At 52.9% G+C, this 13,739-nt stretch overlaps 1 protein-coding gene across 1 annotated transcript in view; it reads right to left on the bottom strand.

The window, feature by feature from the left end:
* KIRREL1 (kirre like nephrin family adhesion molecule 1) overlaps positions 1–13,739 on the bottom strand; it is a 93,877-nt gene that overhangs the window by 4,172 nt on the left and 75,966 nt on the right. Inside the window, exons 2-10 of the mRNA XM_063106215.1 lie at positions 12,800–12,949; positions 10,836–10,985; positions 5,631–5,788; positions 3,613–3,763; positions 2,507–2,612; positions 2,031–2,179; positions 1,734–1,861; positions 884–1,010; positions 692–792 (exon numbers count right to left, since the gene is read on the bottom strand). Coding sequence (XP_062962285.1) covers positions 692–792; positions 884–1,010; positions 1,734–1,861; positions 2,031–2,179; positions 2,507–2,612; positions 3,613–3,763; positions 5,631–5,788; positions 10,836–10,985; positions 12,800–12,949 — 1,220 coding nt within the window. The remainder of the gene's footprint in view (positions 1–691; positions 793–883; positions 1,011–1,733; positions 1,862–2,030; positions 2,180–2,506; positions 2,613–3,612; positions 3,764–5,630; positions 5,789–10,835; positions 10,986–12,799; positions 12,950–13,739) is intronic.

Below are 13,739 nucleotides of genomic sequence, written 5' to 3'. Positions count from 1 at the left end.
TCAATCCTCCTAACTCTGCGAGGAAACCCCTGGGAGCCGAGCCGCCACTGCCCGACGGCCGTGGTAATGAAGTGTCCCTGGGCAGCCCTGGAGTTAGCCAAATGGTCATTAAATGTGATGAGGGGTTTGACGGTTAATGGTCACAGAAGGAATTAATGGCTCATGGTGTGGGGGGGAGGAGAGAAGAGGGAGGGGAGGAGCGAGGGGGCTGGTAGGAGGACAGCAGAGGGAGAAAGGAGGGGCGGGTGGGAAGGAGAACTGATGGGGAGGGAGGAAGGGGCAGCTGGGAGGGCAGGAGGGAAGGGGGGGAGCAAGGAAAAGACGGGGGGCTGAATGACAGGGCAGGAGGGGGGAGGTGAAGACAGCAAGCGCGCCAGCCAAGGGGAAAGAGAGGGAGCTGAGGAGGAGCCAGACGCTCCCCAGCTTTCCACACCTGTTGCCTCAATGACTTCTCACAGCAATCCTATTAGGACAGGTAATTGCCTCTGTTTTACAAATGAAGAAACTGAAGTTCAAAGCTCAGGGTCACACAGGTAAGGGAGGAGGTGGGATTTGAGCAGGTAAAGGGATACAAGGACAGAAAGGCAGGGGATTAGAGGTGCAGAGAAGGGATGAGGAAGTGAAAGGAGCGAAGCCAGGCGCCAGCGGAGCAGCAGGTGGCCGGCCTGTCCGAGGCTGGCCCAGCACTCACTATGCGGTCTGGGGGTGGTGTGCTCCCGATGAAGCATTCCACCTTGCCACCGTCCCCCCTAACAGCATACTGCACCGCCTCGCTGGAGATAATGGGGGGCCCTGCAAGCAAGAAGACACAGTCAGCGCCAGCTGGGACCCGCAGTGCTGCACGCCCCGGCCCCAGCCGCCTCTTGCCTCTCGGGCCACTCACCATTCACGTAAAGTGGCACCTCCCGCTCAGCCACTCCAATCCGAGGCACAATGGCCCGGCACGTGTAAGTGCCAGCATCTGCCTGAGTCACCGACTTCAGCAGCAGCTGGTTGCTGTTACTCAGGACCTGGGCAGAGAGAGCAGCCTCGGGTGGGGAGCCAGGAGGCCTGGGCCCCTAGGTCCATGCGGGCCCCCGCATTGGAGGCATTGGAAAGAAAGCAGGAAGGGCCACAAGTGAATCCCCAATAGGGAAATGAAACTCCCGAGTCCATATGGTCCATCCCCTGACTCTAAACAGGTCGGAGAGAAAACACCCCATCTCTGCCAGAGAGGGCAGGTGAAGCCTGCAGTAATTTTAAGAGGTTGCAGCATGTTCCGATGATCTGTTCTAGTGTTTTTATTGCCAAATGAGGTAGGACATTCTACTCAGAAATTCCTCTTCCTGCAATACTGGCCCCAAACTGTCTAATGTAGTCTCCTTAGAGCTGTAGAATCTAACCTCCTCTTCTCTAGCGGATCACGCCAGCTCCCCTACCTTCCTGTGCAGCACGACTTTACCAGATTTGGCCGCTGCAGCAGCTGCACCTCAGTCCCTCTTCCCACCCCCCACCACTTCCCATGTGTAAGCACAGGCCTCTGTGTCCCATCCACGGCCTCTGACCTGCCCAGCTGTCCTGTGAGAAGGGTTGGGGGTGATTGCAAGCACTGTCCTCCTCCAAATTCCAAGGCCTAGATATAGCTCAGGTCCAACTTGAAAAATGCTGCTAAACCTCCCCTGGCCCCTCTGCACCTCCCACCTATGGCCATGCCCGTTCCTCCCAGCATTCAGGATAGGCAGTGAGAGTTTTACCATGTTTGAGTCCTTTTTGGTCCAGGTGAGGGTGAGGGGAGGATTCCCAACCCAGACACAGGTGAGGGTCACATCAGAGCCAATGTCTGTAGTCGTGGGTTTGGGGTCTACTACGATCCTGGGGGCAACTGAGATAGAAAGAAGCAGCCTGTTAGGGTCTCCAGCTCCCTCGGGCTCAACTCCACTCAGTCTGCTCTTCCTTCTCCTGTCCTGATACCTGCCCATGGTTATCCCGTCTCCTCCCACTTCAGGGAGCTGCCCCACTGCACCCCAGGCCCTGCCCTTCCAGCTACTCACAGTGGACATTTACTAAAGTGCTGACATTGGTGCTCCCCACTTTGTTGTGAACCTCACAAGACACAGGCTCCGTGAAGAAAGAATAATCGACATTCGTCTCATAGCGACTCTCATGGGCGTCTTCAATCAAGAAACCCCCCTTGGCCCACCTGGGGAAGGAAGCGACATGGAGGTGGGATCAAGGCTTGGACTTTTCCCAACCACATCCAGTGACCCCAGCCTCCCCCAGCACCTCCCTCCACTCCTGACCTCCCCCAGCACCCCCATCACTCCTGGCCTCCCCCAGCACCCCCCCCACTCCTGGCCTCCACCAGCCACCTCATCACTTCTGGCCTCCCGCAACATCCCTAACACTCCTGGACTTCTCCAGAACCCCCCACCACTCCTGACCTCCCCGAGTACCCCCCACTACTCCTGGACTCAAGAGCCCTTCTAGTGCTACTTCCCAGGGCCCTTCCAGCCCCCAGCCCTTTCACCTGTAGCCCAGGATCTCGGGGTTGGCCGTGGCCTGGCATGTAAAGACTACACGCTCACCCTCCTGCACCGTCTGTGGCTCAATGGACAGGGTCACTGTAGGAGGGTCTGCAAAGATGGGGACAGGAAGTCAGGGTCTTTTCTGTCCCTCGAGTTTCTTTTTCCCTCCCTAACACTCGGCCCTCACCACTCTGGGGTGATGTGGGAATTGGAGTTTGCAGTGTACCAGCTCTAATAAATAATCTATCTTTCTCACCTCTTCCACATGGAGCCCCTAGGGGGCGGGCTAGAGTGACCACCAAGGATGGCACCAAAGGGACAAATTGTGTCAATGCATGTAATGACCCACCGTGGCCACTAGGCGTCAGTGTGGGCTTATTTGGTTCACTAAAAGGGACGGGAGAGCATCCCCAATTGCTGCCCACACCCCATGGTTCCCTATACAGAGGGAATTTATTGAGCACCAAAGAGGCAAGCACACTCCATGCTAGATGCTCTTAAATGTTACATTTCATTTAATGCTCACCTCTCCAAGAGGCAGGTACAGGTCCATAATCTCATCTGAAACCCCTGGAACTGGATGTTTCAGAATTTGTAATTTTTTTTTTTAATTTTAGAAAGGTAACACTGTGCATAGATAGTTTATTATGTAAGACCCTCAGCAGTGTCTGGGCAACACCCCGTAGTCACACACATTAATATATCTCTAGTGAAATGCGAGAGTATCACGTTAAATAAAAGACAATGAAGAGCCTCAGTTCAGGTTTTGTCACCAACAAACTTTTAATTTGGAATTGTGGATAAGGGCTTGCGGGCCTGTATTTTACTTTCTGCAAGTATACAGAATTAGAAACTAAGGCTCAGAGAGATTAAGTGATTGCCCCAAATCACACGCTGGTTTAGACCCAGGGACTGCCTAACTCCACAGCCAATGCTCGTTCTACCAGCTTAGTGCCCACAGTTCAAACCAGGAAGTCAAAGGGGATGGGAAAGTAAGCATTTGTCCTAGGACCTCTAGAAGATTCTTATTCTGTGCCTCTCAAAAGGCTGCCTACATTGCCCTCCCCACCTCACTGCTCCAGACTGCTCCTCCCCAGGACCCACTTACGATGCACATCAAGCTCGACAGAAGTCTCCTTGCCACTAGGGATGGCCTCGTTCATGCTGCGGCAGGTGAAGACACGCCCAATGTCCAGGTCTGTGGGGTTAATGAGCAGCTGGCTGATGGTGGTCTCCCTCTTACCATCCTTCAGTAATTCCTGGGGTGGGACAAGGTCAAGTTAAAAGCCCCCTCCTCTGCTCTAAAGGTGACCTGACTCAGAGATGGGCTTGGGCTGAAGCGGCACATTAGCCTAAAGCTTAGCCCCTCCCCTCCTCCAACCTCTTCTCTGTGTTTTTGGTTTTTGTTTCTACTAATAGACTTTCTTTTGGAGCAGTTTTAAGTTTACACAAAAATTAAACGGCAAGTACAGAGAGTTTTCATATACCCTCCTATCCCACCTCACAGTTTCCCCCATTATTAACATCTTGCATTAGTGTGATCTTTCTTATAGCTGACGGACCAATATGATATATTATTACTAACTTAAGTCCATAGTTTATGTTGCAGTTCACTCTGTGTTGTAGTTTTCCCATGGGTTTGAGCCTCATTCCTGGAATTCTCTAAGTCCAGTGTAAGTCCCTCCTCTCCTGGTAAGCCTTCCTCAGCCAGCCCAGCCCTCAGGACTGTCTCCCAGCCTGAACTTGTGCACCTTATAGTCATTCTGCTCTGCACACGGTTCTAGGCACCTCTAGCCTTGCTCACAGGCACTGTGTGTGTTTCAGTGTTGGGTCTCTCCTGCTAAACCGTAAACTCCTTGAGGGCAGGGAAGGGATTCATAGGCTCAAAGTCTCACACTGGCTCAGTGGCATCTAACCTGAGGTCCCTGAATATGGTCACGGAAACCCTCAAGCTGTTTTCCACGGTGCAAACTGTCTAAGGGAAACCATTCTATTAAGCAAAGTGAGTCCCTCACGGTTTGGCAGCCATACATGCATCTCTGCTGGACCAGGGCAGGAACAGGCCATCTCTGCAGTAACCCTGTCCCCCTTGGCATGCTCCAAGCTCCACTGTCTTTAATGAATATGAAAAGGGTGGGTAGAGACAAATGGCCACTCACAGATCAACTTGTTTAGTTGCCAAAATATTTCAAAACATGTAGCCTTAGGTTAGGAAGATAAGAATTCTCGTAGTGAAAAGGTAAGCACCACTGAGTCTGGTTATCATTTGTCAGATGGTAAAACTAAGGCCAGAGGCAAATAAAGTGGATTGTCCAAGGTCACACAGTGCATTAAATGCAGAGCTGAAGCCAGAATCCAGGTATCCCTGGGGGTCGCACTCTGAGGAGCACAGGTGAGCAGCCTCTCTCCACAGTGAGAAGTGTCTCCTGCAGCTCCTAGCAGAGGGCTGGTACACATCCATGTCTGCCCGCAGCTGGCAGCAGGGACCCCAAACAGAAGGTCTGGATTCTAATTCTGGCTCTACCACCAACTCTGCCATGTGATCCTGGTCAAGTCACTTGGTGTCTTTCCCTGTCATGACTTCTTCCTCTGTAAAATGTATACAATAATCCTGCTTGCCCAACCTCTCAGTTGTGACAACTGGGATAATGTGCCAACTAGATGCTGAAGGAAGGACGTAGAAGTGATTAGTGGAGAGAGTACAATCAGACCCAGGTATACATTCCAGCTCTGCTGATTAGTAGCTGTGTGATCCTGGGCATGTCACTCAACCTCTCTGACAATGCCTACTTTATGGGATTCCTGTGAGGATTAAGACAGACTGTCCATAAAGTGCTTAGCATGCACAGGGCCTGGCACACAATAAGTGCTTAATCAATGGCACCTTTCATTACTATTATTCTTAGTCTTTGCTCAGCTACTGAATGGCCTTGTAGACCTGGGGCTTCACTTCTCTTCTCCGGCCTTTAGTTTTCCCAACTGTACAATGAGAGGGTCGGATCGGATGACAATTAAGGCCCCCTGTCACATCTGTGGCCCCCTGAGTCTGTGATCAAACCCCTGCTGGAAAGGAAAGGTGACCTGGGCTGAGCCCAAAAGGAGCTGGGGAAGCAGGCAGGGTCTCACCGTGCTGGCCACGGCACCCTCCTGCTGTGTCCCATCCCGGAACCAGATGATGGTGGCGGCAGGCTTGGCGTTGAAGGCTCGGCATGTGAGGTTGTGGGGGGTGCCTGCCTGCAGCAGAATCACGGGGCCCCCATCAATCCTGGTGTCCTCCGGGGGGACTGTTGGGGAGAGCAGAGCAAAGTCAGTGCAGGCTGGGTCTAATATTCCCCTGATGACTGAGATCCCTAACCCTGGGGGCATCCCTCCATCTGCATGCCCACTTCTTGGCAGGGTGGTGCCACCCCTACCTCCTAGTTTACAGTCTCAGTATCCATTGCTCCTGTGGTGGCTTCACCTAAGGGCCTTGGCTCACACAGCTTCCCCATCCCCCATCCGTTTTTTTTTCCCAGGCTGAACTATTTTCTGGTATTATGTGCCCCTACTGTTGCTCAGGCTACATACTACAGATGGAGGGGGTGGCCTCAAACTCAGGAAAGGCTGGGCTGTCTCAGGGTGGGGCTTCTTACACCCATTCCTTCCTGTCTGCTCCTCTGCCCTGGGGCACCTAGATGGGTGCACCTATGACAGCAACCTCCATCGGTCACACTGCTAGCAGGTTATTTTTCCTATAGCACAGCTAAGACTGAGCCAAGACCTGACATTTCTCACCTCCTTGTCTTTGCTTATGTAGATCTTCCCATGTGGCATGTCCTTCCCTCACAGCTTCTGTGGAAATGCTACCCACCTTGTTCATACCCCAAGTGAGGTACAAGGCTTTCCACGCCATGCCCTACCCCCCACCCCAACAGTGCTTCCAGAGTGGCGCTCAAACCTCTTAACACTGTCCACCTTGGATCTGGGTTACTTATGAATGTTTTCTACCTCTGCCCCAAACAAAAACTTATCCCCTGAAAAAGCAGGGGCCCAGTCTTGCTAATATTTATACGGCCTCTAGTGCCTAGAAAATGGCCAAAGTAGGCTCTTGAAAAATGCTTAAGGAAATAAATGATGGGATGTCTGATGCTAGCAAGCAGGGCCTCTCCCTGCCCTTTCCCCACAGGCTTCTAAATCCTAAGGTGAACCAGACTGTGAGTTCTCTCGGGACAGGGTCTGCTTCTTATTTACTCTTAAACCCCAATGTCTATCCCAGAGCTTGGATGATAGCAGGTCCCAGGAGAAATGTGCTGAATGAATGAGTGATTGAGAAGATAAAGGCAGAAGGATTTTGGTTATAATGTTTCTGGTCCACCCAATGCTCATCATCCTGAAATGAGAAAGGATTTTCTTTGCTTCTTTCTGGGATAGACAAGAGATACTCTGAGGGAGCTTTCCAGAGGGAACCTTCAAGAGGGGACCTTGGGGGGGCCCATGGAGTCCAGTGGTGGGATAAGCTGCCATAGAATTTGTGAAGTGAAGAGCTCCCTGTGAGAGTGTCCAGTAGAAAGAGGCCAGCCTGTCCCGGCATTCTGTGCAACTCAGGCATGCTGGGTGGTATAGTTGTAAAAAAATAAAATTTAGAATCAGGCTGCCCCAGTTTCAAATCCTGACACCTTTGCTCACCTGTCACGTGATCTTGGGTGAGTCCCTAAAATCACTGGGCCTCAGTTTCTTCATCAGAGACCTAACAATGCGCACTCACTGGGCCATCGTGAAGGTCAGATGAGGTACTGTATAGAGACCATTTGTTCAGGGCACTCATGATGTGTAGAATGGGTTAGCTTCACTGCCTGGATGACAGCCAGCAGTGGCTCCGACTCCTGCCTGGCTAATCATCCTCTGAATCCCTAGTTCCTCCTCCTTGCTCCCTGGTGTACCTGGTTCCAATGCCAGAGGGTGTAGGGCTGGGGATGGGGATAGGAAGCAGCTTGAGCAGTAGAGAAAGTCAGAGAGAAATGGATAAGGAGCTGCCATTGAGGGTCTCCTGGTCCACCTGGGCCCCTCCAACATCGCACCTGCTGCCACCCCCAGGAGTAAGATCCTGGCTGAGCACAGCCCTGAGCTTCTACAGGTGGAGACACCACACTCAGACCCAGAAGTGCACAGTCCCTTCTGTGTGGAAGGCAGGTGTCTCCTCCCATCGGCTCTCCCTGCCCTTGTACTCTTCCCTTTCCCTTTGTTCAGGCAAAGACCGTCCATCTGTCCCCTCTGCCACCAACACACCTTTCTCTAGAATTTGCCAAACTCTGCCCACCTTCCACGAGCCCATCTCCACCCTCCGTATCTGGGACAAAGGAACATAAGGCTGTTGAGGTGTCTGACAGCTGTTAGAGGGCAGGAGTCCGTGTGTGCATATGTTTATGAGCATGTTTTTATGATCTGAGACTTAAATTTGTATATCAATATGCCTGTGTATGTGGCCTCAGTTTCCTTGTTTGTTAAATTTCAAAAACAACCATTGACACGTACTCCCCATTGTTATTGTGGAGGAGAAATGAGATCAAGGATGTGAAGCCAACTGTAAAGTGAAATGTGATCAACAATAATTTCTGTCCTTCACTGAATGTTTTTCTTGTGTCAGCCAAAGTGCCTCTTGTATACGATTTCATTTAATCCTTACCACAAAGTATATTTCCTTAATCTTTTCATGGTAAATATCATTAACCCCAATTTACAGACAAGGAACTGAGGCTCAGGGAGGTTAAGCAAATGTGCTCGGAGACAGGAGAATGAGCTAAACGGCAGCGCTGGGCTGTGGACCAGGCCCCCCTGACCCCAGTCATGCTCATCACCGCTGCACTCAAGTTGTTATCACTGTGAATAATGAGAGAGATGTAGGTCTGTAGATCTATATTTTGTCTGCATCTGCATCCGAGGGAGAGTGGGAGGCCTTCTCTCGAAGCCCTGCCTTAGGGAAGACGTTCCATGAAGAAGGCTGGCCTGGGGAGGTGGGCACATGAGGGGGGTGGCTGCGGGTGCAGGGAGTGTGTGAGGCTAGCAGTGTGCAGGGAGGCTGATCCAAGGCACTGGGCACAGCCCACTCCTCACTTCTACCCTGCCAGTCTCTGGGCCCCAGGCTGCCATGAGCAAAGGCTTTAGGTAGAGGTAAGAGGGAGGGGATGCGGGAAATGCACACCTCCTCACTGCCTCCAGGCGGTGCAGGTGGCCAGGTGTCTGAGCATTCAAGAGAGAGACAAGGAGGGGAGAGAAGGAGGGCAAAGGAACAATGGACTCACCACTCCTGCCACCCTTTCAGCTCTTTTACTCTTGGGGCCTCTCCCTGCTCCTCTCATCCATCCAAATCACCCAGACAGGCCAGGAAGGCCCACACTCTCAGCACCTGCCACATCCTCAAGCACGACAGTCAGATCCCCTCATGTAGCTCTGTCTCATTGACCTACAAGCTTTGTAACAAGGCACTCTCCCAGCTAGAGTCTCACTGATATTCCCTCTTCCAGGAAGCCTTCCTTGATTGAATCAAACCACTGGAAGCCATTGTAAGTCCTTATTGGCAACAACACCTAGGGGCCCTTTTTCATCTCTCTGTCTCTGTCTCTGTGCTGGGGTAGGAGAGAAAAGAGAAGCGTATCAGGGCCCCCTCATTAGGAGGGAAGTTCTCCAGGGCAGACATAGCACCTTCCAGGGTCCAAAATAGAGGCAGTTAGGGAGGAAAAATGAAAGAAGTCTTCCTAAGAGACTCGTGGTTCCCTTGGAATTCCTGCCCAGCATGGGGGCTCATACTCTCCAAAAAGGGACAAAAGATGGTGTCGTGGCATCCCGTGCCCATCCTCTAGTTCCTGCTCTCTCACGTCCATCCTGCTCCTTGTAATTCTTCCCATTTTAGTTCTGGAGAGGAAAAGCAGGTCACCCACCAGCCTTGAATCCTGATCCTCCAGGGCCCTCACATCCAAAGGAATTGGTAGGTGGGTCCCTCTGGTCCTCACTTATCCTGACACCTCAATCTCGCCCAGACCTTCAGTTTACAACTCCCTGTGCAGGGAGCAGCAAAGCTGCAGTTACTAAGAAAAGGCAGCGTCTTTATGCCACGTCACTGAAGAGAAAACCCATGCCCAGAGGGCGTGACCTCCTCACCCTCATAGTGCCAAATGGCCAAGGTGCAACCTCAACCTCAGCCCGGGTCTTCTGACTCCTGCAGTCCAGGGCTCTTCCTGCAATACTCAGGCTACCATCACATTCCCCACCCTCCTAATAAACAACTTCCTTGTGTCCAAGCTACTCTCATTCCAGTTCCTCTCTCTTTTCTCCCATACATCCTGGGGTCTTTCCCCACTTTGATGACTTCAGGTGAGAGGAAGGGAAAAGGGGGAACAGAACAGATCAAATGGAGGCAGGAAAAAAGACAGGGACAGAGGTAATGACAACAGGGAAGACAGGGCTACAGGCAGACAGAGTCCAAGCCCGAGACAGAAAGCCCATCAGAGGCAGGGGCACAGGAGGCCTCAGAGCCGGTGGGAGACAGAAAGACAGAGTGGGGCCTGTAGAGAGTCAGAAGGGGCTAGCCTCATTCCTGTGCTGCATGCAGGAGAGTCCCATCATTATGCAAATGGCCCCAGGGGTTACCATAGAGGGACATCTGCTCTGTGCCCCTGTGGGCAGCTACCTGTGCATGGCTTCCAACAGACAAACCCTTAGACCAGCACAGCAGGACCCCCGGCCCCACCCCCTCCCAGACTCAGCCCTCAGGCCCATTCCTTCCAGTCCTTCTCCCTGTCCCCTGAAGCCTCCCCACGCTTCCCCATGAATCTGAGAGAAAGGGTGAACGCTGAGGGAGGAAAGGAGGTGGCCCAGGGAGGAGAGCTGGGTGAGGCTGGGTGAGGAGGAAAAGGCGCAGAGAGGGACCAAAGGAAGAGGGGAGTGGTTCCCTCACCAATAAGCCTGTCAGCCAGGAAAGCTGGCAAGGTGAAGGGCCCTGTCTCCATCACCCCCACACTTCTCTGCTCCTGTGGGGAGAGACTTATCTCCACAGCTGTATGTCTGGGAGGCAAAAAGCCCTGTCCTTGAATGGCCTGGGCATAGGCTGGAGCAGGGAGGATGCCAGGCACTGCCCACATCTCCGTTTACTCTCTTCTATCTGCACTCGGGTTTGGAAGCTTAGAGAAGGAGCTGGGAGGGAGAACCAGGGAGATAGTGGGGGTAGTGGGGGCAGGGACAAGGCCAGGAACAGGGCAAGAGAAGCTGGGAAATTAAGGACGGAATTGGAGAGCAGGAGAGACTGATGCAGAGAGACAGGAGGCTTCAGGAGCACGGAAGGGGCGCTGGGGTCATTACTGAGCACAGTGAGTTTGGCCCGTCGGGAGCGCAGGGCGGCCTCCGTGGCCTGGCACTCGTAAGAGGCGTCGTCAGAGAGCTCGGCATCTGTGATCTCCAGGTTGTACTGCCCGGCGTCCGCAGAGCCCACCACCCGGTACCGTGGCCAGGCTGCAGAAACAGAAAGAGCAGAAAGGGTGAGGCCAAGGGTGAGGCCCAAGCCTGGGACTGGGACTGCCCTGGCCCCGGGACACATCCACCTCTGACTTCTCATCCCAGGCCAGCACCCACAACCATCCCAGGCCAGCACTCCTCCCTGTGTCCTCTCTGGGACACACTGGCAGGTGAGATCAGGAGGTCCCAGACACAGACATGGTGATGTCATGACTCCCCATGGTGGCGCTGGGAGCCACAAAGCAGGAGGAGCAGCCAGGAGGGCAAGAAGAAGCGGGGACATGAGCAGGAGCAGATGAAATCTCTGAAGCTGTTTGCAGACAAATGTTCTCTCATAATAACAGAAGAGAAAGAGAGGGAAAAAAGGCAGACAGCAGGGAGAAGAGGAGAGGGGGAGAGAGGGAGAGTGCGTGGGCGCTAGGAAATATAGGGCATCGCAGCTCAAACGTGAGCTCACTGGGACTCGCAAGGCACAGGGAAGCCCAAGGCAGGCCAAGGCCGTGAGATGGATGGATGAGGCGGGGGCTGCCGGCCCCCTGAAGGAGCCCCAAAACAAGGGCTATGTTTCCCTGCAGACACGGTGGCCGAGGTGGGGGGTCCTCTGAGCCTCTGGCCCTCTCCAATTCAGTCTCCGTTCCCTTCCTTCCTCCAGATGCCCACCCACCCCTCCCACTCCCTTGCCATCCACTCTCACATTCCCACCCTCCCATTGTCTCCCTCTGTCCAGAGGCTATTGATTCTTCTCACTCCATATCGATTGATCTCTGTCTCCCAGTTTCTCTATTATCAATATATCCATCAGACCCATCTCTTCTTTATACATATTGCTCTGCACAAATTTCCTCTACCTATACTAATATATGGAACCCACGGCAAATAACCTCAATCCCCTCAACAATAATAAAAATATACACACACACACCCCGCCATACTTACATCATTACAGTGCTCTACAGCTAAGAATATGTTTTCACAATGCATATTCTCTCATTGGGTTCAAAACGCACAAATGCAGTTTTAAGGCAGTAGGTCTGCAACTATTACGCCTGTTTCACACATCAGTAAACTAAGGCCAGAGAGGTGAAGTGGCTTTCCTAAGGTCACCCATCAGATAGGTGGTGGAGGCAGGACTAGAAGCCAGGTGTCCTGACTCCCCATCCGCTCTTCTCCACCAGGCGGACTTTCCAAAGGTCTCTTTGCTTACTTTGCAATATAGGAGGTGGGTGTTTTTGTTTTTGACTGACTCATTATGTTTGCTTCAGCACCGGCTACACAGCCAGTGCTTAATAAAGGCTCGTTGAATGAATAAATAAATAAGTGCTTAGGCTGATATTGAAATGAGTTTTTGGCCTCTGAGCAGACACTGCCTGGGCAGGGGGGAGGAGAGAAGCTGGAGCAGAGCCAGCCCGGCACCAAACACTTGCGAGACACAGAAGTTGCTGTGCTCTCCCCACCCCTGCAGCAGACCCCATGGCTTCCCAGCACCTCCTGCCTGACCTCCATCTGCCTGCAGCACCCCTCATGGTGTCTGTCTGTCTGTCTGAGGTTCTCTTATGTAAAGGTCTCGTGGTTTCTCTTGATCGCTCAGGCTTCACGCTGTCTTTCTTGAGCCAGTCCACAGTCGTGAGAAAAGGCAGAGCTGCAGGGTGGGAAAGTGGAGCTTAGGAGGAGAGGGAAAGGGGAGGCTCGAGCACAAAGAGTGTGGTGAGGAGACCCAGGAATGGCGAGTCCAGGAGTCTACACTGGGAGTGGGGGTTTAGGGTGAAGATGGGATGGTCTGGATGCTGGGGTGGCCAGGCAGCCTCACTCACCTTTGAGGCCCTGGCCCATGCCCAGGGCCAGCCCATCCTTGGTCCATTGCACAATCCCAGAGTAGTTGAGCAGCACGCAGGGGAGCACGGCCCGCTGTCCAGCCACCACAGTCTGGTCGGCTGGCTCCTGGCTGAAGCGGGTCTGGGTCCCTGACAAAGCCAAAGCAGGCACTGGGTAAGGAGGTGAGTGAGAAGAGGCTACATCAAAAGGCACCCCCTCGCGGCTCCCACTCCCACCCTGCAAGAGGCAGGAGGGAGAGAGCCTCAGGCTGGGGAGAGGGCTCTCCAGTCCCTGCCCCACTTCAGCCCCAGCCCTTCCCTCCAAAATGTCATGTGCTCGCCCCTTATTCTTTTCTCCCTCCATGGCCCATGGGAATGGGTTTCAGGAGCTGAAGTGCTTAGCAATCACAGAAACTGCATGGTGGTATTACATAAAGGCCTTAGGGATGAATCTAGTCCAACCCTCTCATTTTACAGAGGAGGGCACAGAGGTACAGGAAGCAGAATAACTTACTCAAGGGCACCTGCTGTGTTAATGGCAGAGCTGGGATTAGAACCTGAGCCCCTGCACTCCACATCCTGGGCTCTTCCTCTATGACCCGCTGCCTCACCCCCATGCTCATGTTAATGGGTGATGCATTTATAACTAGGCTGCTGGCGATGCTGCAGTCCTCCTCAATCCTTGGGACTTGGGCCCATACACATGAATATACCATCATGACCCCTACTTGGACATGTGTCATGTGAGCCAATGTGAGCCAACACATGTATGCAATTACACCAGGTACAATTTCCCCATGAATGCGTCCAGCAAGTGCATAAGATAGATGCTATGGAGCAGGCATGTCACACATCCACATATGTGTATAGAAGCTTCCCAGGTGGGAAGTGCATCCAAAACAAAGTAGCTCTGAACCCACGTCTTGGCTCACTTGCCCTG

The sequence above is a fragment of the Cynocephalus volans genome, chromosome 8 (assembly GCF_027409185.1).
Source record: "Cynocephalus volans isolate mCynVol1 chromosome 8, mCynVol1.pri, whole genome shotgun sequence".
Lineage (NCBI taxonomy): Eukaryota > Metazoa > Chordata > Mammalia > Dermoptera > Cynocephalidae > Cynocephalus > Cynocephalus volans.
This window is presented reverse-complemented; position numbering and strand designations above follow the sequence as displayed.